Raw genomic sequence first — 27210 nt, 5'->3', positions numbered from 1 at the left:
GCGCGCACACACACACACACACATACACACACTGGGAGGAGGTTAAGTGTGTGAGCACAGAGTGGAGCTGTGAGCTGCAGCTCTGTGTGCTGACCTTCAGGGTTATCTGGAAGGTTTCTCCACACCTTGCTGCTAGCACCAACTCTTGCTGTCACCATGGAAACACAGCTAGCAAGGACAATAAGTGGCCTGTCCGGTGTGTTGCTTGTGTGCGAGCGTTTCACGTATGTACCCTTATGTGACGAGGCGTGCATACACGTGTTCACTACAGTGGGAAAAAACAGACAAAGTTACACATGTGCGCACAAACACAAACACACACATCACCGTTCATCTGTCCTCCACTTCATTTATCCCTTGTTTCCCTCATTCTCGTTTCCCTTCTCGCTCTTAATGAAACCATGAGCGTGGCACACAATCAAGCCCCTGGGCCCACACAGCATTGTCAGAAGGGTGCACACGACCCCATTTTCAGTAGTGGAAGCGTTATTAGTGTGCCGTGACAACTCTCTCTCTCTCTCTCTCTCTCACACACACACACACACACACACACACTCACGAAACAAGAAAATACACACAACAAAAACACCAACCTGCAGTCTCATCACCACCGGATCACTGGGATTTATTTCAGCTACGGCAGGGGTGTGCCGGCGCAACTTGGCAATAAATCAACACATCATACACTCTGAAGTGACATGTCAAGATAATACACTCGAAAACCAAGGAAGACCGTGAGTGGGAAAGAGGACGGGGGTTATACAGTGATGATGGATAAATAAATGGACGGATGAATAGAAGAAACAGAGGGAGGCGAGAAATGGATGGCTCCGACATGCTCTCTCCTTCTGCGCTTCTTCTGCTCCACCTGCTTTCTTTGGGTTTCTCAGCCATGATTCTTCAGCGAGCTCTGGAAAAGAAGGAGGGAGACAAGGGGGGTGGAGGGAGAAGAGGAAGCATCAAATAACAGAATACCATGAGAAGAACCCAAGGGGAAACTCATGAATCAGAATGCATGATGGGAAATCCAGTCCCTCGCATAACACATGGCGCATTACTAAAAAATACCATTAAAGTGTCAGTTCTACGTATCTAATATCACTAAGGGAAACAGGGTTGAGGGGGGATCTGGCTGAAACAAGTATCCTGAACAGATAAAGCCGTTTTTATTTCAGCCTGACTGATAAACCAGTCGGCTGATATTCTCAGCTGATACTGGTCAACGACAGATGCATCCGTATGTTGTCGTACATGTGCATGTTGTCCAATATGCATCCATATGGAAATTTTGTTTTTGGAACTTTCAATCCAGAAAAAGATGCTCGTGGTAATTTATATTTGTATATTGTAAATTAAGTGTTTCATAAATACATATAAAAAAATATTTCTAAATATATCTGTATATTAGTGGATATTCAAGTATAGGAATCTTTTACTCCCTAACATCAACATCAGCCCCGAGAAACAGAGCAGTGGTTGGGCTTTACGTTTTTAAGGGCATTTAAGGCCGACTGTTTGTTCAGTTTGTTCATCCAAATTCAAAAAATCCATTTGATTCTAAATGACTCCTGCATTTAATTAACTGACTGAGGAAATCATACCTCTCATATTTCATCCCTGATTGGAAGAGATGGAAACATACATTATGTTGTGTTGTTTATACGCTGTTGCTCACAGAGGAACTGCAGCCTGATAGGTGTTTGACCTGTAGCGATTTACAACCAGTGTTTAACTGCATGTGGCAACATAGAAAAAAAGAAGCAAACTAAAACACACACACACACACACACACACATCCATATTCTGCAGTAGCTGCAGTGAGGGTCTGAAGTGGTTTAATGGTACAACAGATTACACTTGAGATATTTTGGCGACACTTGTAACCTGACCACAGCAATTTTTGGAGGTGAACTGCTCTATAAAATTGCAACACAGCGAGTCACAATTCAAACCTAAGAAAGAAACTCTTAACCTTCGAGCAAGGCACTGTGACTACAACTACTCTGCAGGAGCTGCAGTATGTCTGAGTTTTTTTCTGAGCTTTTCAGTTGCTTGCTTTTATTGTATTTCTTCATTCCAACTTAAAATCCAAAAGCCTGTCAATGCCTTTTGCCTGCTTATCGGGACTCTGCACTGTTGCCATAGCACCAATGCTTTGCGGTGAAGTGACAGCACCCGCCGAGGCTTACGAAAAAGACTGTGGAATAGAGAGAAAAGATGAAGGAAAAGAGCAGAAATTATTAAATGTATTAGTCAATACAAGAGGACTGGAGCAGAGGGGCTGAGATGGTGTGTGTGAGGTGTGTATGTTATCTGCTGCAGTGGTTGAAGATGTTCCAGAACGTTTGGGATTTTCTTCCCTTTTAAACATTTTGTATGACTACAATGTATTGTATGTCGACATAAACTAGAATACTGCAAGACTAACAGTTTCACAAGGTTAGTTTTCCAGCTCCACCACTGGCCAGACCACCATCACAACGCTTCTTTTGTCATCCTGTGTCACTTTACTCTTTATTATGACATTCACTTTAAATTGATATTTTATCACTTTAGCTTATTTTACTGAAGGCTAGACAAGCTTGGACAAATCACTTTAAGAACAGTTTTGCCTCAGGTGTTTGCTTCTACCCAAATAAGCTCATACTGATAAACACAACTTTACTTCACTAGCCATTCAACTCATAAACAAAGCTCATTGTTACTGTAGGTTGTGTGCAAGAAAAGCTGGCACGGCATTTTTCATACTGGGATGTAAACTCTGTACTGATTGATACCCTGTTTTGTTTCATTTGCTGCAAGAGCTTAAAATCTAAAATTCAGCAATGAACTGGTGTTGACTCAGTGTCCCTTGGTGAGCCTTGACTGTAAAGACATTCCCTTGTCCATGACTTGAGATGTTACAAAAAACAAAACAATGAAATGTGAAATTGTTCAGATGGCTTAGTCGACAATTAAGGTTGGTTTCTTATCAGGTTTCTAGTACAGGAAGTTCTTAAATGCAGAGTATGTTCATGCTTGAAAAGAAGTGTGGGATCATGGGAGTTACTGTTTTCAAGTTAAACAATCACCATTGCTGGTGTCAATCTATGTTACTTGACTCAGGTAGAAATGTTCATGGTTTAGGCAATATGTGTAAGTTTTATTCGCATTACATTTTGTCACATTCGTCGTCTCCCTCCCACATCATGTTGTTTTTGCCCGCATGCTAAAGCAACAGGCTTGAATAAAGTTATGTATTTCTCTGGATCTGAACAATGACGGAAACATTTAGGATAATTCAAGTACACAACTCAACAAACAAATAAGAAAGGTCTTGTCGTTTTCAGACATTTTATTTTAGAAATGTTATAAACTGTATCTTTAATTGACTTTTAAAAGGTGCCAACAAGCAAGCATATGAGGTCTACTTTATCAGAATTAAAACAGAATATCTCAATCTGTGGCAAAAACTGCACAGATCAAGAGGAGAGACAAAAATAAATCCCGTAGTGATGCTTTGCCTATTTAATATTTGACCATCAAAACACTTTTGATGTAAATGTGAAAGTGAAAGGTTATTTAGAATCGCCTTTGTGTGTTGTCGTAGTGTAAGAAACAGTTAGAGCTGATTGTTTTTTAGAAAAGCAGTCTACTATAGGTTACAACTATTGTGTCAATACACAAACAAACACACAGTGGCAGGAGAAGACACATGGTGACCCGGGGTTAGTGAAGCATTAGCTTGTGGCTGCTGGGTGGGCTAGTTGGCATGCTAACTACCTCGGCGCTCGGCTGGCAGACGGATACGCTGGCGGGCAGGTTAGCTGTTCACTTGCCAAGTGCAACCGAGGGCATCGCAGCCTGCGCCATTGAATTGGAGATGAGCGGCAAATGTGACAAGGGGATTTAGCTTTACTGTTCCTCTCACGTCCTGAGATATAAAGGTGGGGGGGTCTGCATATGTGCATGAAAATGCACTATTTGTGTGAAAGTGGCTCTGTTTGCGTGTGCTGGAGTTCAGCCGTGCATTGACATTTGTGTAGGTGCGCGCATGTGTGAGCCTGTGGCGGCAGGGTGTGTAGGTATTGCCACACTCGTATACAGCAGTGTGATGGGACATTATTCCTCATGCATAGTTCATGAAGTAGTTCCTGAATTTCAAACTGACCCCCAGCACCTCCCACAGTACACACGGTTAAATTTTGTGCCCCAGGTCCAAATTTGGACTGCCGCCATCCACACTTGGATAATTTAAAGACAGGAAAAGCTTTTTATGCATGGCACCTTGGGCAGGGAGGGCAGCCAAATACTCCAGCTCAGGGTCTGCACTGAATTTAAGACACACACTTAGTTGTCAGTTTATTATTAGGTACACCAAGCTAAAGATTATGCAGTCTAATCCGTCCTGCTATAAATCCTGCCTTTATGAAGGTTATAATATTCAGGTTTTTGGTTGAAACTGTTTTAAAGAGGTGCTGATTCAACTGTACTGTGTTATACTGAGATGTGCTTCTCAGATTTTGCTCACCATGTTTACATCAGCTGGATGCACCAGACTGAAGGTCTGTGGAACTGATAGCAGCAAAGTCTGGGAGATGATTATATCTTGTGTAGCAGCTTGGTCGGTTTGTGAACTTCATCAATTCACATTTTAGTTAAACCAACAGAATGCAGTGTTAATTTCATCAGTGGTAACAATGGCAGAAAAAAAAAAAAAAATGTAGACCTATTTTTACACTACCGATACTAGACAAAAACTAAAACCTAATAAAAAGAAGCTATTAAAAACCAAACTATGAAAGAACACAATAATGTGACAGGCGAATGAAAGGACGTATTACCAAATCATTTGTCCATTCATTCAAAGATGAATCCACTGAGAGTTAAACAGGATGTCACAACAACACAGCTTCAACAAACTACAAAAATATGCACAAATATGCAGCAGAAAATTGGAGGATCATGCATCATGAAAATTAAACTAAAAACTTCCCCAATTAAAACTAGATCAAACACATCTTTAGTTGTTGTTAACTAAAAAGTAAATGACTAATATTTAAACAAAGGTACATTGTAGTCAAAAAACTGAGGCTATAACTAAATTAAAAACAAAATAATCACTCGCCTACTAGATAGATAGACGTATCCCATAGTTCACAGTACACATAATACGTACACCATAAAAAGACAGATAATACACACAACCATAAAAAAGACAGCCATTCAATCAATAAAAGAATAACAATGTGAATAAAAGAAGTGAGGGAGGGGAAGGTGGACTACTTGCATTATTACTGTTTCTCTGATTTTAATGTTACAACATCCCATATAGACTTCATATGCCACATGTCATTTTAAAATAACCACAGTATTGTGCCTTCATTTTTATGCTTCTAAACCTAGACACGTGAGCTGGAACAAATCTTCCCACCGCTGGATTAAAAAGTGCAAAGTTGAACCGGCAGCCTCGCTTCATTACCACTGGCTCTTGCTGTAATGGAAAAGTGTCTGCTGAGATTAGATTTAATACACGCAAAAACACTGATTCACACCAAAGCACACACAGCATACAGACGCACAAAGACATGTTTTCCTCCACCTGCCAGTTTCCATCCAATTAGTGAGCAGTGTAAGGAGTGGGTAGATTGTTATGTTCGTTGGCCAGGAATCGACTTTGAACAGCAGCAGTGTAGAGGAAACAGTGCACACATGCTGCGTGCGTTCACACTTCCCCAGTCATAACCTAATGGGCAACATACAGACAGCGAACCTACATACAAACACATGTGCACCACTCTGAGGAGACGCTCACTCACGTACACACACAAACATGCTTGCCTCGCCTCTTCTCTGTGAAAAACAAAAATAATAGACAAGTAGAAAATCAATAACTGTCTTCTTGCTCAGTGCTAACAGCACTCAGTTCTCTCCTTCTCTCTGGAGGAACGGAGACAGTTGCCAGGCAGGACTGTCAATCAGACGCTCACCGAGTGGCCGTGGCTATGGCTGCTTTATAAACACACAGCCTTTCACTGATTACACAGTCAGTAAGACAGCCACCCAGTTAATCAGTCTGTCAGCCAAAGAAGCCTCTTACTCAGGCAGCTGGTTGGTTACCTCATCAAGAGTTTTTTTTCAGTCAGTCTGTTGGTTGGTTATGGGAGAACTGGCTGAATGGACCATTTAAACTACTCAGTCATTTAGCAGTCTGTCAGTAATCAACAATTTCAATTTCTTTGACCAGTCACTCCCCCACTTTGGACCAGACTGATATATTTCAACCTCAATAGGACAGCCATGAAACTTTGAACAGCCAGTCATGATGGACTAAGGAGGAAGCTGCTGATTTCGCTCATACCATTAATTTTTTAATCTAGGGCCACCAGCTGGTTAAAGCTGTCACTTATGCTGTAAAATATCAGTACTGATAAAGATAAATGGGCACAAAAACACCTGCTGGATGGATGACCAGCCAATCTGGTGTAAATAGTCATGGTTTTTGTCAACTATGATGATCCCCCAACGTTTAATCTGACAGCATCATCAGGTCAAAATCCAAATTTGTACAAGACTTCTGTTCCTCTCTGTAAAAGGCATTCTTCACAACAAGCATTTCAGCCACTAGAGTGATGGTAGAGAGAGACTTAGAACTGTCTTGGCACACACAGACATACTGACCTTTAAGGTCCCATATCGTGCTTAACTTCAGGTTCACATTTTTATTTTGGGCGTTTACTAGAAAATGTTTACCTGCCTAACTGTTTGAGAACAGGACATCTGTCCACTGCACCCTGGAGTCACCCTGTCCGAACACTCCCTTTTAGTACCTGTTTGTTCAAGGCCTCCCTCCGGAAAATCCCAGTCTGTTCTGTTCTGGTTCAATGTTAAAACCAGGTGCAATAATGTAAGAACTGGCCCACTGTCAGATACGTACTCCAAACAAATAGGGGACAATATATCACCAGAGTGATAAGTGCTGCAAGCTGCCAGTAGCTAGTCAGCTTAGTTAACAGTGCAGCTAGGAGTGCAATTAGCTGACTGTGCCCAGACAAGGAGCAAGGGTGTTGGTGTTTAGGTTAGACTGCTGGTCTGGAAGCTCTGGTTCACCAGGAGGAGGATGTTTTTTTAGGGCTAACCTCAGGGACCCCGTGAGGAATGCTGGCGAGGTGCCAGAACCGGTCAGGGATGCTTAGAACAAACACAGCGTCCCAGACTGCCAGTCTGACAAGACAGAATGCAGCACTGAGGTCATTTACAGCTCGGGTCTATAAGACACGACAGGTTCAGGTGGTGCACACGAGTGGCATGATGCAGGAAAGTACCGAGAGGGAGGCTGGGCATCAGTCAGCACCCAACTCCAGAAGCCACTTCACACATGTCTGTTTTGGTAACTATTGATTAAAAAGGGGTTTCTGGTGACACTGTATTTTGATTACATTTTTTTTAATTTGCTAGTCTACTTGACAAAATTATTTATTTCCTTACCATATTTTTCATCTTCTCTGGGGTGCTATCATATTGATCTTAACTACATTTTGTAATATTTTTCTTTTCTGTGATCCCTTCATGTCATAGTGATTCTGCTTGTCAATTTCTATATTTTTTTTGCACTTCAGCCCACAGACTTGCGTGATAAAAACTCTTAACATACCCATACAGCTAAACCAGAGAACAAATGAGACTCAGTGTCATTGAGCTGTTAATAATACGATGATAAAGATGATCATGAGTCCATTCCATTCACAGAGTAACACCTCGGACTTCCCACAGCGAGTCCCTTTGTCACAATTTACCCCGACACCTTATCTGTACCCAAATGAAGTGAGACACATGGTAGCTCAAACCTGGCAGGAGCGAATTGATCACATGTTACAGAGATGGCGGGCAGTGGAGTGTAGCAGCATGGCTCAGATGTTTAGCTGGATGCTGATGGAGTGCTGAGAGAGAGAGAGAGAGAGAGAGAGAGAGACAGAGAGACTGTCGGAGGATGAAGGGGAGGGACATGAGAGGGAACAGCTAATCTTTATGTGGCCTGCACCATCACGGGGCGGTCGCCTTGGAGATGATGGATGTGAAGGAGAGATGAGGAAAGAGAGACATGAAGAGACGAAAATATGTGAGCGAGCATGTGTGAGAGAGTTTGTGTGGGTATATGATATTCACAACACAGTTCTGTGTCAATATTCTTTCCACAAAGGTTTCCATAGCACTATAATGGCATGAAATATGAATATGAGCAAAATAATGGTGATTTATAGAATGACAGTAGTGGAGAAATATCATATATCATGTGAATAGTGGCGCAGTTTTACATCACATGAGCTATAATCAGTGTAGGAGGTGTGCTATTATATAGAGACGATATTAATAACAGGGATATTATAATATATAGAACTGCGTGTGTGCAGTACCAGACTGCTGCTGAACAGAGTGTCTCTGTTATCAGATTAGAGTTAGAAGGCAGGCCGAAGCTCACAGTAGGGCTCACCACCTGCAACTACTGATAGCCATACACACACATAAACACACACACGCACGGTTTACCATTTTCTTCTTTCCTCTCTATTTTACAATCCTAACAATCCTTAAAATCGGACATTTTTTTCTCCCAGTCTCGTGTTTCTCCCTCCCACAGTACTGACTGACAGGAGACTCCTCTCCCTCTCTTTCTTCTTCCATCACTGCCTTCTGCCATTCTCTTATCCTCCCTGCCGACAGAACCGCTCCTCTTCTCTTTATTCATCCTCTCTACATTCCCTCCATCATCCACTCATTCCTAAACTGTATCTCTCCCTTACAGTTTTCTATTAACCCTTTGTTACTGACAGGCAACTCTTAAGCCTCTTCTCCACCTTTCCTCTCCTTACATTCCCTCACTGACAGGCACCTTCTTTTTCCTCTTTCATCCCCACAACAAAGACTCATCCCTCATTTTTTTCCTCTTTTAAACAGGGAGTGCCTATAAACCAGCTTCTTCACCTGCACAAATTGAACAGGTCTGAATGTAGACGTCTTGATTTTTTGCTGTAAGGGTTTTGCAGCGTGACCGAAGACGGAGGAAATAACATGGCGAAAATGTCTTCCAATCCTGAAGCCGTTCAGCCTTTTTTCATGAGGAATGGAGGTCTAAACATTTTTGCTCGGGTTGAATGTTGTCTGAGGGGTGCTTAAGATGCTGCTGGCACTACATTTGGAAATGGATGGCTCCCTGCAAAAAAATGGCAGCGAGTTAGTTTGTGGTTAAACATGTCCGGAGTGGAAAACTGAAATGTTTTGAGGAAGAGAGAGTAGTCCAATGCAGAGAGACACACACATACTAACACAAAGACAAATGTGTATTGCACGGAGATGCAGCACACACACACACACACACACACACACACACAGCACAACTGATGGAGGTGACATTAAGAGAGAAAACCACAGCACTTAAACGCGGCAGGATCCATCTGCTGTTGAACACACACATGCACACACAAACACACAACCGCATTTTCGTTTTTAAATCCCTTTTTCTTTGTTGTCTTTACATAAAGCTATGTGTCTTTAGAAGAGGTGATCATAGACACAATTTGCGTTCACTAATGTATTCCCAGTCTCTAAATGATGACTTTCTTAACTGCATATTTTCCCAATCAAGCCATTAATCTATGAATCGTTTTCCCCTTAAATTTTATTTTTTAAAAAAGGACAGAAGAAAATATGATTTCCTCAATTCTATTGATTCAGCAAGTAAATTTGTAAACCTTAGGCAAAACGTCCCTTTAGCCTGAATCTTAAATGAGGCCCAAGCAGCCAAGTCAAACAACAACGAACACATCCCCCTGCACAAACACACACGCTCTCTGTGTCTCTTCACTACAGCATCTTTTACACATTTCCAGTGTTATTTTGTTATTCAATTAACACTGAATCTGGCTGGAAGCATAGTTAAAGAATATCTCTCTCGTTGTTAATCTCATTTGCTGCTGATGCCAAGCTCAGGAGCGCTTGCTTATCCCATCAGCTGTATTTACACCCTGACAGGACATGTCTCAGCACTGCGGTGGACAAACATTAGGGCTTTTAATTGCTCTGCATAAAAACAGGTTTTCCATTCACCACATCATAGTTCAAATCCTCGGAGCTTTTGTACTCTTGTGGGTTGGTGCTTCTGTAACATTCCTACAGATGTGTACTGTGTGACTTTGGCACAGCTGTCTGCCTCCTCGCAATGCTTACTTGTTCTCCTTTCACCACCTTTAACAATCCCACTGGGCTACTGTCCTGACGGCACTTGACAACATGTGATGGATATCCTTTGAGGTTTACATTCTCACTAATATTCTCCTAATATGAAATACATCTATGATAGCGTTTCCTCAGTTCCGCAATGCCTGTTGTTAGTGCCCTGTTTTATTTATCACCATTCATTTATTCATTATTACTCACTCTTTTATTTTACTTATTGTATTTTAAGTAGCTTAAGTACATTACAATGTATGAAAAGTGCTCTATAAATAAAGTCCGATTGACTGATAATATTCAGAATACCACAATAATTAAAATGTGATACAGCGATCATGTAAATAGTACATTCTGCTTGGAAATTCAAAATTTGGCTAATTCCATATGTATCAATTTCAGTTTAAGAATTGTTGGATACGCTTATATTAAGTTTTCTGTTGCATTCTTTGACTGTATATATAATGCATGCACAATCGGGCTTATTACTGCAGCCTCTTGCCCGTTTACGCTCAGCTGTGTGTGTTATCACAGATGCACTTAACACAAACAAGTGTGTCACTGGTAAAGAACATAACTTCTTTTACATCTTATTTTGATGCAGACACACATGCTTCCAGCCATTCCACTTTTCAAATTTGTTTTGATGTGATAATTGACATGTTAGGGCACATTAATGGTAGTATGCATGGCTGCATGTGACATCGCACTTATTTTCATTAGCCATGTAAACAGCTTAGTCTGGATATTGTCATGTTTTGGAATAAGGGCAAAAAACAGAATACTTGTGCATGTAAAGGTAGTGATCCTATCAGCATTTTATTGACCCACTACTCTCAGTACTGCCTGGCTTGTAGGCAGGACCGAAGGATTTCAAATGAAATATCACTTTGCCATACAGAGGGTACAGTCATAAGTAAGATAACACGATCATTCAATCACATTTAAATATTTAAATATTCAGTCACCCTCCCTACTTCTGACTTCTTCACTTTCTTTAAATAGTACCTAAAGTCATGAAAAGTGATTTTCAACTGCCATTTTATTCTGTAGTTACTAGCAATGCACTTGACTGCAATATATTGACTGGCATTTATATCATATTTATATATATATATATTTTTTACATGTTATCAGCCCCCCAGCAGCAACGCCAACCTCCTCCAACTTAACTTGAATACTTATTCTGATTTCAAACTAAAGGCTATAATTGAGAATGATCACACACTGATTACCTTTAAAATAGCAGGATATACCAAAGTAAGAATGCACCTGTTCTCACATTCTTTTTTGCTTCAAAAATGCTCTACAGGCCTCCGTAATCAAGGCAAAATCAGAGTGGTACTTAACCAAGCATCTCAGGGGCCAACATACCAACATATGCTCACACACACACACACACACACACACTGGGGTAGACAAACGCTGTGTTCAGGAGACCAACAGGTTCAAGTGGGTTAAGTATGTAGGATACAGTGGCAAGTGTTGCTCTAATGCCGCTGGTCCCTGCTAATGGTATTAAATGGCACAGCGCTCGTATTAGCATTCTGCAAATGGTTGGCACTGAAGCCTTGGAGTATTGTGTAGGAGGAGGGGGGTGACACTTACAGTAAGTGGCGGTTTGAGAAACGTTTGTTCTTGAATGTGACTTTGAGGACGACTGTGTTTTGTTTCAGTGAGAAGGAGGTTGAAAGCGAGAACGGATGATGAGTGGTAAAAGGGTTGGACTCGCACACTCTCTCATGGGCTTACACACACAGAAGTGCAAGCACACCAACACAAAGAGCATGTAAATGTCCAGAGACAATGACCATATATATACACGATACCGTCAAAAGTCACACCAGAAAGAGAGAAAACGCACAAAGCTTCATGGTAACGCAGGGCCTTGGTGAGCTGACATTTACCCTGCCTCCCTAACACATACACGCACACTTAAGGTCCCATATGCATGACAATTGCCCAACCAGAGACAGTGACAGGAGAGGGACCGGCGAGTGATTGCCAGGAGGGGGTGCAAGGCCATATCCTGAAGAGACTGTCTTTAATGGATGGCAGAGGGCAGGATGTGTAAAGGATGTGTGTGTGTGTGCGTGTGTGTGCATGATTCATAGAACATAAAAGAACTTTTCTGAGTGACATATAAGGAAGGCTGTGCCACTGTAGATAGTGAGTTGGGCGCACTTCAAATAGGAGACAGAAAAAGTGAGATAGATACTCTAGTGATGTTCAGATCAAGACATTGGCAGAGAAAAGACAGATAAGCAGGCCGCTGGCTTCACTGGCAGACTGATTGACAAACAGACAGGCCGACGAAGAGTATAAATATATACAGTAGAGCCTGCACCAATTATCTCATAGAAAGACGTACAAGTCAGCGGTTGCTAGAGGTGTGAATCTTCACTGGACTCACGATTAGATTCGATCACGTTTCAGCTGTCAACGATTCAAATGCAAAACGATTCTCGATGCGTCTTGGGGTGTTGCATCCTCAATCTATATTCCTTATTGTTACAGTTATGATTAATTGGCTACATACATTAGCTCAAAGTGAAAATGGCTAACATGATTAGCAGTCATTGTGAGGAAGTCTTGCTCAGTTTATACTTCCCAGTAAGTTAATAAAATCTGACATGAGCCCCGAGATGTCCATTTAAAAAAAGACTCAACAATGTTTTTTCTTTACGTTGCTGAGCTTCCCGTCTACAAATACAACTTTTACATCAAAATTAGTGTGTATATTTAAGCTTTTTAAAAACTGAAAATGCACTCCAAACAGGCAATTGACTCCTTTTCCATTGCCAGTGAATGGAAAACATTAAAAAGCAGAAAAAGCAGACCATATTCCTGATCAGGATGCATCCAGAATACATTTAACTTGTTTTATCTGGAAATCATGAGAGAAATAACTAAGGATTAGTCATCACGGCTCTTTCACATCTCTCTTTCAAGAGGTGCACATTTGCTGAACCAATTGGGCACATGCATGACAGTGACTGTGTTAGTTATTTTTTTTATATATTTCACTTAATTCTCTCTTTCGAACTCAGTGCACTGCAAACTTCTTTAGCTTCAACGTGCATTATAGCATCAGGTCAAAAAAAGGGGCAATAATTAGCATGTAAACCTGGGCTTCATGATTCTATCACAGCCTATCAAAGCTGAAGCCTATAAACACCTGTGACAACTGCAGAGTCATTTGACCTGGAAATGAATGCCGATTGTTCTCATTGAAGAAAAAAGACAGATGTTAGTGGGTTTTAGTGGGTTTTTTGTCCAGTGTGACTTTGCTTTCATGACTGGAGAATACAGAAAATACCAGAAACTGAAGATAAGGAAAACACTTTAAGGCAGACAGGCGACATCCGATAAGCGTCAAGCTTCATGTACAGAGAGATACAAAAGAGAGAAAGATAACTATATTCAAGAAAAGAAAGAACCATAAGGTATTAGCTTCAGACAAAGAATCATTTTGGGGGGAAAATACAGCATTGTCCCTTTAATCACAAGGAAGAATGCATCTGCCTTAGAAAATCCTTACAAACACATACAGATAACAAAAGAACAGAGCTTTTAAGCTGTCGGGGGGTTTTCACCAGTCTGGAAGCTCTGCTGTCTATTGAGCATTCGTGTGATTGTCGCACAAAGCAAAAAAATGACTGCATCCAAACGTTGCATGTCTTTTCTCACTAGCTATCTTATCTGCCATTGAACAGCCAGTTTATTTTGCTTTTTGAGTTTGAGCAAAACTGCCCTCCTTTCCAAAGTGCACCTCAGAAGTATTTTGGTGTATGATTGGTGTCCTTCAGATCAGCATGTGGTTCGGTATGTACATCAGCCTGGCGTTAATGCAATGGAATTAAAAGGTTGTTCCTAAAATGAGATATCTACCATTGTCCTAAAATGCAACAAAGCATTTTCAGACATGTACTTGAGTGTAATTTCTTCACATGCCAAACATTTTGTTCGACATTGGAACAAGCACAAAGGGAACCTCGTTCACAGATGCAAAACCTCCAATTATTAACAGTCTCAACGTTAGCAAAATGTTTCCTCCAGGGCCTGCAGCACAATATGTATTATAATGAAATATGATCTACTACTCTCTCTCATGACTAAATCTGCAGTGTGTATTGCTCCCTGTTGACCCTTCACCACCTGCAGCAATACTAAAACTCTCGTCCAAGTGCTCTGCTCTGCCAAGCTGCTGGCTCTGTCAGATCCATTTATAGACAGGCCGACTGGACAGCCGCCTGCGTGTCCAGAGGGGTCTTGGGACTGCCCACTCATTTCTTTTCATTAAGGTTGACTGATCGGTAGCCTCCGGTGGCAGCTATACTCGTCTATCCTCTCTATTTGACCCAGTCTCAGTCAATTAGGCATCATTACCAGGTGCTATGTGAGAATTCGCATTCTAACCCAGAATAAGAAAATAAGAAAACTGCATGTTCTGCAAGGGCGATTATAACATGGACATAAATCATGAAAAGCTATTTAACAATTGTTTATTTTGATATGTTTTGCAAGAAAGTCACTGTGTTTTTTTAAGCAAGGGCGTTCAGAAGAAGTCCACGAAGAAATGATGTACACGGTGGGCTACAACTTTATTTACAGTATAGTTTGCATTTTGGCCAATTTAGACAATAGAAAATATGCTGAATAAACCATTAGCAATGCCAATAGTCATGCTATAAATAACCCTGTCCTAACCCACGCCGCTGGTGTTAAAGATGCTCTTAATGAAGCATTGTGCTTTAGCATATTATGGACGTTAATAATCATAGCAGCAATAGGTTTTTAAAAAGTACAGAGAGCTCTAAAACTAATAAAATTCCTTGCATTTATTGAGAAAATGTGTGCTTTGTTGTCTGTTTGAAAATGTCTGAATTGTTTATGGTTCATAAAAGGGCTTTTCTAGGATTTTTTTGTGTTAAACAAAGACAGCAGTGGGTCTGAAAGCAAGTGATTCAAATAAACAGGAGAGAGGTAACACCTTACATGTTAGCCAAACTTAACTAATAGCTTGACTGAGACTTTGCTCCAAAAATAGTGGCCAGCACACTTGCTAATGTGACAAAGTGTGCAGTGAAGGGCGCTGAAATAGGCCTTAATACCAGAAGAGGGACACATGGGGGGTGTGGACAGAAGGAGAAAAGATGTGACAGTGACAGCAGCATGAAAGATCAAAGGATGAGCAGACATAAGATGTATGGGTAAGAGAGAGATGGAGAGGTAAATTAAATAATATAGGATAGAACACCACATTTAGGTAGTTTAATATGACACTTAAATATAAGGGTCATTTACATTTACACATTTATATCTTAAATCTAGCAACATTTATATGCCTTCTTAAGGGTGTGCATAGAATAGGGTACTCTTCAGAAGTCTTAAAGGTCAACCTGAGAAACCAACCATCTTCAAAAGATAAGTGTAGGTCTCCCTGAAAAGCAAGATTCCATCTCTATTATCCCAATAAAGAAAGGTTAGACGGAGAAGATGTCAGCGATAAAATGTTTTTTTCGATCAGGGCTGTTATTTTTTCAAAGTGAGAAAGCAACCATGTGAAATTTTTAAAAGGCCAGATACCAGATAAACCCTTAGACTACACTTTTGAATATGTTATATAGAGTCATGCAACAATTCAACAATCACCCCAATGTCTTCAACAAAGCACAGTAATGTTTGGCCTCCAAAGCACTAGGTGGTACTGAGTTCACAAGTAAACGTGTATTTTCAATTTGCACACAAAAAACAAGAGTGGAAATGCTGAGGAGAAAAAAATCAAAAAACTAAAAATATCTCAACTTCAAAAAGCTTTTAGGCTTGTTTTAGAAATGTAACAGAGTGCAATGGAAACAGGACTTAGGGGATTTCACATGACAAACATGAAGCATAAGCCTTGAACTGAAGCCTCTTCTCCACTGAGGGGACCAATGTCTGCCGACAAAAACTCAGATCTTTGTGGAGTGACCCTAACCCCCAATTTCCACTGGATACATGTCCGCTGCGTTGTGGCTCCGATCCAGTTTAGTTCTGTTTAGTCTTGGTCTTTAGTCTTACAGTTTAGTAAAGTAAGACTTCAGCTGAGTGGAATTTGAGAAGAGTTTTGTGGCATCCCTCCAGAGAACTAGTGCCATTAGCTGTTAATCTCAATGAACCAACATCTTACAACTGCATAGAGGTAGTGGATGGAAAACATGCATTAATTTAGTGCTGATTTTCTAAATATTCTGTTAAACTTTACATTATATTTAGACAGTGACCTGGCCACTACCTGAAAAGGACCTAACCTCACTTATCAACATTCACCTTCTTCCACCAGGGTGGAAGTGAAGAACTTTTTCATTTCTATTCACAGGACAGTGTAGAGTCAAAGTCTTTACTGGTTTTCAGCCCCAGACACTTTCAATCACAGAGGGACGGTCATGACGTTGATACACTCGATACCGACTGAAGCCTTCTTTCTCATTCATTTGCCCTTTTACTCTCTCTTCTCGGTGTTCTCTCTCTTTCTTTCTGTGACACTTATTCAAACTCACTCTGTCAAGGATAGGCCTGAATGAACCAGATTAAAAAAAAGAGGAAAACTGTTTGCTTTTATTCTGCATTTAACTCTTATACTGACAATCTGAATTTATACAACACATGTTTACTAAAATAAAAGGCAACAAACTGACTCGCATACAAACACATATACACTGTTTTTCCCCAAAGAGCCCCATCCCACTGGCAAATGGATCTTTTGAACCAGTTTAAAAAGACTGATTGCTTTTATTGTGAGCCTTTGCCTTGCTTTTATCGACCGTTTAAACTGCCAGATTCACCAATTGTTGTGTTGTGCCTTTTATCTACTTTGGAGCCATATCAGTGCATTTTGTCACGATAATAATGTGCAAATTGCCCCATTCATTATTGTTTTTTTGATGGAGAAATTGGGTAAAATAAGCACTTTGTAGATAAGCGTAGGGTCTGAACACTATTTGCAAAAGCATCAGCGGAGAGCAGAATGCATTTCAAAGAGCTGAATGCCAAAACTGATTTTAATACACTAATAACGGTGTAATCTTCCTATCAGAAAGTTCCAAAACACAGTGCACGCCTGGTGACTTATAAATCCGCTCAATAGGCATGTCTCATTGATTCAGCTTCCCATTTGAAGTGTCACAGTAACCAACGTGCAGATTACAATCCTTAGAAGTTAAACTGATTTGGTATAAGGAATGAAAGGATTATTTGTCTCTTCACCTTTTTGTTCCTCTGTCAGTGTCACTGTCAGGCTCCTTCCAGGTCTGTCTAATTAACTGCTATCCTTCTGTTGTCTTCAAAAAACTGGAAGCAAATTAAAACATTTATCTTTAAAGGAAGAGGGAGCTCCTCCAGTACTCTGTCCAAGTGCATTACTAAGAGGGAATGAGCAAGGAGTGATAACGGTAGAAAAAAAAAGGAAAAATAACTATGGGAGTGAGAAAATTGATTGAAAGTAGAGAAGGGTGCTGCTATCTGTCACACAAACATCCACACATATTACAACACACTTGCACACCCACACAAACCATCACATAAATATCAACAATTTTCATCCCAGTGAAGACAGCATGTGGCCTCTACTTACCTTGGCTTGCTGGACACAGGCCATGTACTGTTTGGCCAGGCTTGAGCAGAGCAGCGTCTGCTGTGGATTTTCTCTGTAGCACTGGAGCACCTTGGCCTGCAGCTCTGTGCACAGAGACACACTCTGCCGAGGTCTACACAGAAACAGAGGGTAGAGAGGAGGATCAGTGTGATTATAGCCAGTACAGCCAAATGTGTGAATATTCAGTTACTGAACATGCTCACGTCTCTGGTTACAGTTATCAGGTTGTGCATTATTGACAGTTAAATGGATTGTCTACTTCAACAGAGCCACTTTGGATTGTTTGTTAAGAAACCTTAAACAGGGGGTTTTCTTGTAGCAGGTGTTACTACAGGTAGTGCTGCAATAATTACTTACTGATTAAGACTGAGTTTTATATCTTGCTTTGTTTTTGTTTGCTGTTGTAAAATAACATAAGCAAAAAAGCCAAAAAGTAAACATTTTCTGCATAACCCTTCATTTTTTATCAATATGCATCAATTATCCCTGAGAAATTAAGGAAAATATTGGGAAAAAGCACTGCTGCGCAATGTTATAGCAATGCTGGTTTGAGATCCACACCAAAAGTTAATGGGGTCTGTTCTGGTAGCCATCCTTCATCAAAGTTCTGTGGCAATCAGTTCTCCTGCTGACAAACCAACCAACCAACCAACCAACCAACCAAACAAACAAACAAAAAAGGTGAAAAAAACCTCCTTGGCAAAGGTAAAACTCTCCAAACACGTTCTATATATGTTTACATAATGTGTGATATAATGTTTTACATGTTTTATTGAAATTTTAGATTAATGCTATAGTATTCTTCTTTTTAAAGGTTAAGGACAATTTTATGCTTTTCGCTGAAAGAAACACAGGGACATAATAGAACATCTTCAGCAGAGTAGCATAAATCTGTTCTGCTTTCTGTTAGCTTTAAAGTTCATCACATTAGCTAGCTGTAACAGTGAATTTCTTCTCATGAGAAAATCTGCTTTTTTTAACAACCTGAGTCTTACTGTCATAGTCTTGACTATCTTTCGCTTCGATTATGAGAGCTTTTCACTATGAAACTTCAAGATGAGATTAGACACGACCTTGCTAAAACTATAACAGGGCAAGTAGCATAAACAACGAAAGGTAAATAAATGAAAATACAGACCCAGGTTGTAAAAAACACCTGAAATTACCTTAAAAGTTTAGACAAAGCACTGAAATGCTTTAAAATATGAATATCACTATGCTATCTCAAGATTACTTTCACTAAGGTGCAGCTACAGTGTAAATCCTGAATTCCACTGGTTGCATGTGCATTGTAGAATGGCTCCACTGTGGTTTTGCTCCGTGTGCCTTTGTCCATTAATACCCACCTGCTGCGTTTTGAGTGCAGTATGGCACAGCACTGCAAGGCAGCTGGAGTGGTGAGACGGAGGAGACCACAATTATACATGTACGTATGTGTTATAAACACAACAACAAACAGACAAAAGGTAAGTGTTTCCAACCAAAGGATTACAACGGTGGACTTTGTCTCCTTGTGAGATTTTTGTGCTAGCGTCAACACTGAGTGTTTTATTCTGAAAATTAACCAAATATTTTCATATTGTTTCGGTGTCTGACTTCCATTCTTGCTCGATCTGCTCTGTGCTGAATTCAGTTGGATTGATGCACTGTGTTACATCCAGTGCAATGCAGCGGAGCCAGTGGATGTACTCACATAGACTAGAGTGAAAGAGCTCTGCTGCTATGGCGGATCAGAGACAGACCAAACATTGATCTGGTGGAATTTGGGGGAAAAACCTGCAGTTCAGTCTCTCACACTGATGAAAAACATACAAGTCTTTGCTGCTATAAGAAAATGAACACAGAACTAAAACAATAATTCATTATTCAGTGTGATTGCCAAACTAAAGTTTCTAAAACATCAGCTTTAGTTTACAAATAACTAAACATTACCAGTTGCATGATGTTAGGCTGAGGTGAAACCACAATAACAACAGCACCGACACTGTCTGTTTTGTGCCATTAAATCTTATGAAATTAAAATCACATGAGATTGTTTATGGTTTTGTTTTAGTTGTCTTTGGAGTAGCTGAGATAGTTTCAAAGGCTCCAAGGTGCAGCTTGTGTAGAGAGATGAATAATGCATTGACAAAGCAGCTTAGGAGTCAAAGTCAAACTTCCTCTTTTCTTTTTATCTTACTCACACATACAGTACATGTGTGTCGACAAAAGCACACAATCATATCAACACCCACAAACACACACAGACACATAAACACACACACACACACACACACACACACACACACACACACACACACACACACACACACACACAGGTAGTGAATGCTAATCCTACATGAGGGTAATCCTTGAGTGCTCTGTTGCTTGTAGTAATTTACCTGCTGTTGTGACAGAACTCGTTACTGGAAGGATTGGGATATGGATATGTACACGCACCCGCACATACGTACACACACAGACACAACTTATTATTCACAGTACTGCGCCATGCACAAACTCTCATATGCACACCCAGTCCACTAGCAACAGAATAGAATAGAGCAGAATAGAACAGAACAAAAATGTTTTTGGAAAATGAACAGATCGATGAGACTAAACAGAACTGAACATAATATGATAGCACAGAACATAGTAGGTTAGAAAAAAGATGAACAGAAAAGAACAGACTGAATCAGAAGAGAACACTGAACAGAACAAAACAGAATAGAATAGGCAGGAATAGAACAGAACTGAATAGAAAAGATTTGAACAAAATAGAACATAACTGAATGGAATACAAAATAGTTGTGGGACTTCTCTATCATATCACATGATCTTTGTCCCCAGATGGATGGACAAAACAGAATAAGACAGAATAGTACAACATAAAAAAGAATAGAATAGAACAGGACAAGATAGAATGAATCAGAATAGGACTGAATTAATAAAGCAGAATGCAGTACAAGAGAATGAAATAGGACAGAACATAAATCCACTCTTTTTCTGCGCTTCCTGTTTTGTGGACATTTTCTAATTTTCTAATGAACGTGCTGCCTGTATACAGCATTGTACTATTAGAAGAGCAAGAGACAGAGAGGGGAAGAGATAGAATTAGTGTTCAATTTGATAAGGAGACGCATGGCTACATTTGACATGATGGGACATGCCTATTTGTTTTGGGAAGCTGACCACCTGACATTCACATATGCAACCATGTATGTCCACACACACACACACACACACGCGCACACACACATGTGCACACACAAACACTGCCATCATGCTATCCCTCGAAGCAATTACAGATTCGTGCACCCTTCACATATGAATGAGCTCAGCGGACCCTGTCTTCACTGACAAACACACACAATAAATGTGTGTGTGAACTTTGCTTTGTAAATGCACTGTGTGTGTGTGTGCATGAGATAAACTGTACACACCGAAGACATTTCCCTGCACTGGCATGTGTATTATGTAGTATATGTGCGTGCGTGCGTGCGTGCGTGCGTGCGTGCATGCGTGCGTGCGTGCGTCTGTGTGTGCAGTGGAGGGTAGAGCGACAGGATTAAATAAATCACTGGCGGAGAGAATATTCATGAAAAGAGAAGTGAATGCAACCTGAGCGAGGGAGAGAGAACGTGACAGTGACGTATTAAATGAGAAATAACCTTGCAGCTTGCCCAGACAAACAGTAACCCATGGCAACCAGCACAATCTGCATTTTACTTCTGCCATATTATGTGGCGCCATGGCTCTTGGTGGTCAGGATGACAGGTGAATATTAGTTCATAATGTCTGACTAACAGTCATTTAGTTGGGATGCTAATAAGGAGCTATCAGGGTCAATACAATACACTAGATGATGTTAATAAGAGCTGACAAACAGTTTCAATTAAGGTAAAGCAGGACACACTTAACTGTTGTCTTGAGTTATCATTAAAATACTTAATAGCTTTATGACATAGGATACAGGGGTAAAGGCTGAATGGCTCAGATTAAGAGGGGGCATTATGTCCACATGGGATTGAGAGGAGGGGATTGGCCAAAGTCACCTCCTGAAAACAGATCTTTTGTATTGTTGAATAAAAATAAAAATATTGTGTTGTTGTGTTGGTCAGTCTGAAACCCGAGTTTCAATCACAGTATGGAAATTATACGACTGATGCCTGTGTCTCTGCACAGCTGGTTGGCATTCTGAATTACTCCCTAAGAGCAGAAGATAACAGCAACAATAGCACCAAGGTATTAATCCAAGCTCAAGTTGAAAAAAAGGAAAAAACTTTTTCAATTCAACAAGAGAAACTTTCTGATAGCAGGAGTGTTTTAATAATGGAATCTGAAGCAGAAAATTGCCACCGCTAATCTGTACCAACTGCCTCGTTTGACTGAAATTAGAGGTGAGCTCTTATTAGAAAAACATTAGCCGCCCCAGCTAGTTTGATAGCTAACTTTTGCGGGGAGAAGGAAGCAAAACAACACACCAATTGCTTTTCTGTCTGTGACTTTTGCATAAATACGTGCAGAGTTGGGGGAGAAAGATTAGCCTCAAATCGTTAAAGTTTCTCATTATTTTTTGTTTCACCTTGGCAGTGTGCGGTTTTTATGAAGAGAGCTCAAGTTCTGAGCGGCTGAAAAGCGTGACATTGGGGAATAAAGCAATAAGAAGAAAAAGGAAAGATCGTACAGGCGTAGCATTTTATTATTCTCTCGGTGTCTAAGTTGGTGTTGTTTGTGTTAGTGTGTGTGTGTGTGTGTGTGTGTGTGTGTGGTGTGTGAACTGTTATTAATGTATGATGACAAGGATTTGGGCTCTTTTAAAGCAGCAGCCATGGCATTGTACTTTTGGTTTTTTAATATTACGCTGAGTGGAGAGGAAGAGAAGAGAGGATCAAAGATGTCATGGCTGGGGTGAGATCAAAAGGAACGACAGAGCATGCATCTTGTATTGTTAGAGGCTTTGTAAGGCTTTTATGATACTGCCATAAGGATAACATTCACAACATTATATTTCAACTGACAGAAATCTCACTTTCAGAATCACATGAAATCAGAACTGCAGATTTAGTTCATAAAGCCTGTGAGGTTCTGTCTGAGGACTGACAAAACCCAAGAGCTATGATTATTCTGGTAGTCATAATAATCACTTATTCCACCTTTGCTAAGTGACGCAGCGCAGGTAAATCCTAAGCTCACATGTCACAAAATGACAACACCAAGAAACTTTGCAAAGTTTAATCTAGAATCCTCCAAAACTCTTCCAAAGTCTCCGTCTCAAATGGGAATAGCAATCAAAAAACAACTACAAGCCATGGACTGAAGACAGACAGAACTCTGCGCATATCTTCACACGCTGACAGCTGAAGTGCTGACGGGAGATAGGAACGCAGGAGAACAATTCGCACTCTGTTAGCCTGGCTGATTGATCCCCACCAAACTCACTTTGTTGGAATATAGGGAGAGAGAGATGGGAGGGGATAAGGAGAGTGTTTCATTAAAACAGGTGACATGCGGGAACAAGATAAGGGGCACATGTGCACGTGTGTTTGTGTGTGACATCTCATCGCTGATAACTTTTCAATCAGGAGACCTTGCGGTTGGACGAACTCACTCGAGTTGCGGGTGATGCAAGGTGAGAGATGCTCTTTGGAGCGTTTCACTGCTATCAGCCTTCCATCACTAGCCTTTTTATCACCAACAAGTTCAATTCCAGTTTGGTGTCATTTATTTTGTAAGGTCCTTTTCTTTAAACAACTTCACTTTTCTTCTGAAAAGAACAGAGAAGCTTTCAAATCTGTACTGCACAAACAGTAATACAATATCGGAGAACACTGTTTTTGCACAATATAATGCACCTGTCTCACATTATCATCTTACTTTGAGGATGCTGTATTAAATGCAACCTACTGCATGTAACTTTATCTGGCTAAACGAGTGCCAAAGTAGGTATTCTACTGTATTTTATATGTTGCTGGCCTTGTGCAGTTCTTTTGTGTTAAAACTGAGGCAATACGGCCAACACGACACATGACATACAGTCTCCTCAAAAGCACTTCATAAATGTTAGGAATGGGTGAGGAATGGGTTTTTTTTTTTTCTTTTTTACAAATTCCTTGATATCCACATTGATATAACATTGTAGGGATGGCTTTTGGTAATTTCACAAAATATTAGCACAATGACATTTTCATAAATAATCCTCAGTAATGTGGATATAAAGCCTCAGTGGTTAAAGACTAAGTATTAGACCAAGTAGCACAGTTTATTAAGTTCAGCAAATTAAATCACTTGACTCTTCTGCAGCCTTTACAACCAGGAAAACACAACACTTTTTGACGTAACAATATCCAAAATCTCAGATGGTAAGTAGCCTCATATCACAGTTATCAATGTTATTGATATAGCATCACACATAGTCACTATTTACTGTATGTAGATCATTATCCTTTGTGAATGTGAATGTGTTGATGTATATTTACTGTGTGTCAGATGTCCTTACAGGCTGTGCCCTGGTAACGTTTATGACCATGCCACATGACTGCAACGTCCACAGTCGATAACCATGTCTCCTGTCTCTCTAGACTAAGACTGTCAAATAAGAAAGCAAAGCGCAACCTTAAAAGAAGTCTTCCTAAATCTTCTTGACCCCAAAGGGGAGATAAGGACAGTCAGACACAATCCAGATAGACCCAGGCACTGAGACAGACTCAAATAGAGAGCACAAACAATGACAGCAGTATGATGGGCCACCAATTAGTAAGCAGCAAAGGTCAAAAAGACATAATTTGCCCAGCACTGCATGCTCTCTCTTGCTTTGGAAAAAAAAAACCAAACACATTTTTCCAGATGTGATTATGTGCGATTTCAATCCAGTCCATTTTGGAATTCTATTAACATACAGACCCAAGACCTACTGCAAGGGGGGCTGATCTAGCTCTTATAGCAGGTGGAGCTAAGTCTCTGCATATTTTTACATACCAAACTGTTCCCATCAGCATAATAAATGAAATATCTTAATTAAATGATAAAAAATAACATAGTATGGTAGCTGGTGCTGCTGTGAATTCCCACTTGTGGGTAAAACAGCTCAGACCAAATCTGACCTGTCAGTAACTTGTTCTGGAGTGTTTGTGTGTAGGTGTTCTATACCTCATACAAACAGAAACTGAGGCAGACTGTGTAAGTGACTGCAGCCTTCAGTCTTAATGGTAAATCTCTATTCGGCCACAGTGCAGACAGGTCTTGTCTCTAGTAATGACTAGCAGTCTGCTACTGTGTCGGGCACAGAGACCTTTACAGTTAGCTTACCTGTCTGTTTCACTAATTGGACACGGTACCCACATACACACAGGAACAGACACACTTATAGAATAAAGTAGATAGAACGAACCCAGATGAAAGTGTTCTTATAACCACATACTGTCAGCAGTTACTTCATGGTGAATCCTCACACAGACATCCACCTGAAGTTCACTGAGCCTCTGTCTTTGCTAACACTTTGAGGGTAACAAGATTTTTAAAGAGGATTAATGGATTTTTAGATCATAAAGTAAGCTCAGTTGCAATGTTGTGGGTCTCTTAGGTGAGGTATTTTTGGGGAATATGAGTATTCTGGTACCCCAAGGCAAGGCTAATGGATGAACTTCTCTAAAATGCGCTATGTAGTTCGGCAAGGCAAGTAGAAAATTGCACTAGATAACATTTTACCACTCAATACATCCCCGGTCAAGGATAATCTTTTAGAGGGGGTGACAAGTCTGATTTTGAAAAAGACAGGTGATATCCCTGGGCGCTTCCATCTTGTTGCCCTTCTATCAACAAAGTACCCTCCTCAGGGGTGAGAGTCACCTTTTAGCTTGAACTTTTGCACTCAAACTATTTGGGGCCAGTCTGGGACCTGACAAAGAGCAGTCGAAGTAGGACCACTGCAGCCGTCAAACAAGTGAAATTACTAAAAGGGGCTTGTAATGGTGTGATGGTTCTATTCTAGAGCACTGTAGCTGATGGCCGTCTTCCTGAAAGGGTTCTGTGATTTTCCTATGCTGCCTCTTCCAGCTAGCCATGGTGGCTTTCATCAGATTTATACCCCAGTATTGGTCAACAGGCAGTGGGAGATCTGCACCTTCGTACCTATATAGTCTAGTCCTACACATCGGAAGGCACTCTGCATTATGCTACTGCTAGATCAAAGTTGCTCCACTCTTGGAATCCACTGATTCTTTATCTCCAGATGACAATACAGACTCTGGGGGCAATAGCCCAAGTTTCAAGACTTCAGGTTTAGCCAGCAGGTATCACGATCATGGATATTCCAGCCTTCAGATTCCAGCCATAAGAACGAAGACAAGATTTTAGAGAAGCAAATGAAAACTGAAATTGTTGTCACATGATAGCTGATGGGTTCTGAGTTTGCATTTGGGCCATTGCGTTACACCTTTTTTGTTCTCTGTACAACTGTTTACCTGCATGCACCTACTGTCTGCTCAGACAGGATTGGTAAATGCCAGTTGGATATCAAACAGTACAGATGAAAGCCATAATGTCTCCGATACCAAAAGATACGTTTTAACCTACATATTCTGAATTCATATGCCGACATCTGCTTGTAGAGTTTGATGTCACTCAGTCACAACTACTTCCTCATGGTGAAGCTGTTGACCTGTGCAGGAAAGCCATCAGGCATCTTCCATCAGTACTGAAAACTCTTCCCCATCTCTCCCTGCTGACTTCTGGCTGAGTCTGATCAGCAAAACAATATGCATGAATTATGTGTCTTTCTTTATCAATGACCTTTTAAAATTATTCTTCAAAAGTCATGCAAGTCCTGACTCCTGCACTTTTGTCATCTGTATCTGTTCTATGCATATGCTTGTGGCTTTATCAGTCAATGTGTTGTTGGCCTATACATCTATCTATGAGCAGATTAGCTGCAACTGTAGAGTACAACCAAGAGCATCCATAAGAAAAAAGGAAAGAATCCAAACTACAGAAGTGGCAGACAGAATAGGATAGAAGTTCAAAGAAAAAGAGGCTGAGGGAAATGAATGAAGGCAGACACAGACAAGTTACAACCAGGGCAAGAGAATTAAGAAGCGAAAGAGATTATTGAATGAAATGAATTTAGAATTCAGAGGCAGAGCTAGAGACAGAGACAGATATAGAGAAATAAAAAAAGACACACTGTAGCTACATAATGTGTTATACTCTGTTGCAGCCCCCCACTCCCCCCACACCCCTCCCTTCTGCAGTGGGTAAATAGAATAATTACTGGGTGGTCAGTGTAGTGTGAAATGACAGCGTGACCACGGCACAATGAAACGCTGCCCAAATGCTGACAGGACATGACGAGCACATGGCTGCCTGAATACAAAGTGTGCCTGTATGTGTTG

The 27210-nt window shown here is 40.5% G+C and overlaps 1 protein-coding gene and 1 long non-coding RNA gene across 16 annotated transcripts in view; both read right to left on the bottom strand.

The window, feature by feature from the left end:
* Positions 1 to 594: 594 nt before the first annotated feature.
* Positions 595 to 27210, bottom strand: part of chchd6b (coiled-coil-helix-coiled-coil-helix domain containing 6b) — a 54950-nt gene continuing 28334 nt past the window's right edge. For 2 of the 15 annotated variants that reach the window (XM_037101724.1, XM_037101730.1), the window contains 3 exons: positions 17822 to 17954; positions 17455 to 17538; positions 3115 to 9190 (listed from right to left, as the gene is read on the bottom strand). In XM_037101724.1, the coding sequence (XP_036957619.1) occupies positions 17503 to 17538; positions 17822 to 17954 (169 nt within the window). In that variant the 3' untranslated portion in view covers positions 3115 to 9190; positions 17455 to 17502. Of the gene's footprint in view, positions 911 to 3114; positions 9191 to 16748; positions 16765 to 17454; positions 17539 to 17821; positions 17955 to 27210 lie in introns of those variants that run through there. The other 13 variants (XR_005075560.1, XR_005075563.1, XR_005075561.1 and 10 more) reach the window with 13 other exon arrangements.
* Positions 17968 to 20197, bottom strand: LOC119021434. The gene is made up of 3 exons (XR_005075567.1): positions 19536 to 20197; positions 19189 to 19231; positions 17968 to 18470 (listed from the first exon to the last, which is right to left on the bottom strand). It is a non-coding gene; the product is annotated as an uncharacterized LOC119021434 (long non-coding RNA).

Source organism: Acanthopagrus latus, chromosome 6, assembly GCF_904848185.1.
Source record: "Acanthopagrus latus isolate v.2019 chromosome 6, fAcaLat1.1, whole genome shotgun sequence".
NCBI lineage: Eukaryota > Metazoa > Chordata > Actinopteri > Spariformes > Sparidae > Acanthopagrus > Acanthopagrus latus.
The sequence above is the reverse complement of the archived record's forward strand: the minus strand, read 5'-3'. Positions and strand labels throughout refer to the sequence as shown.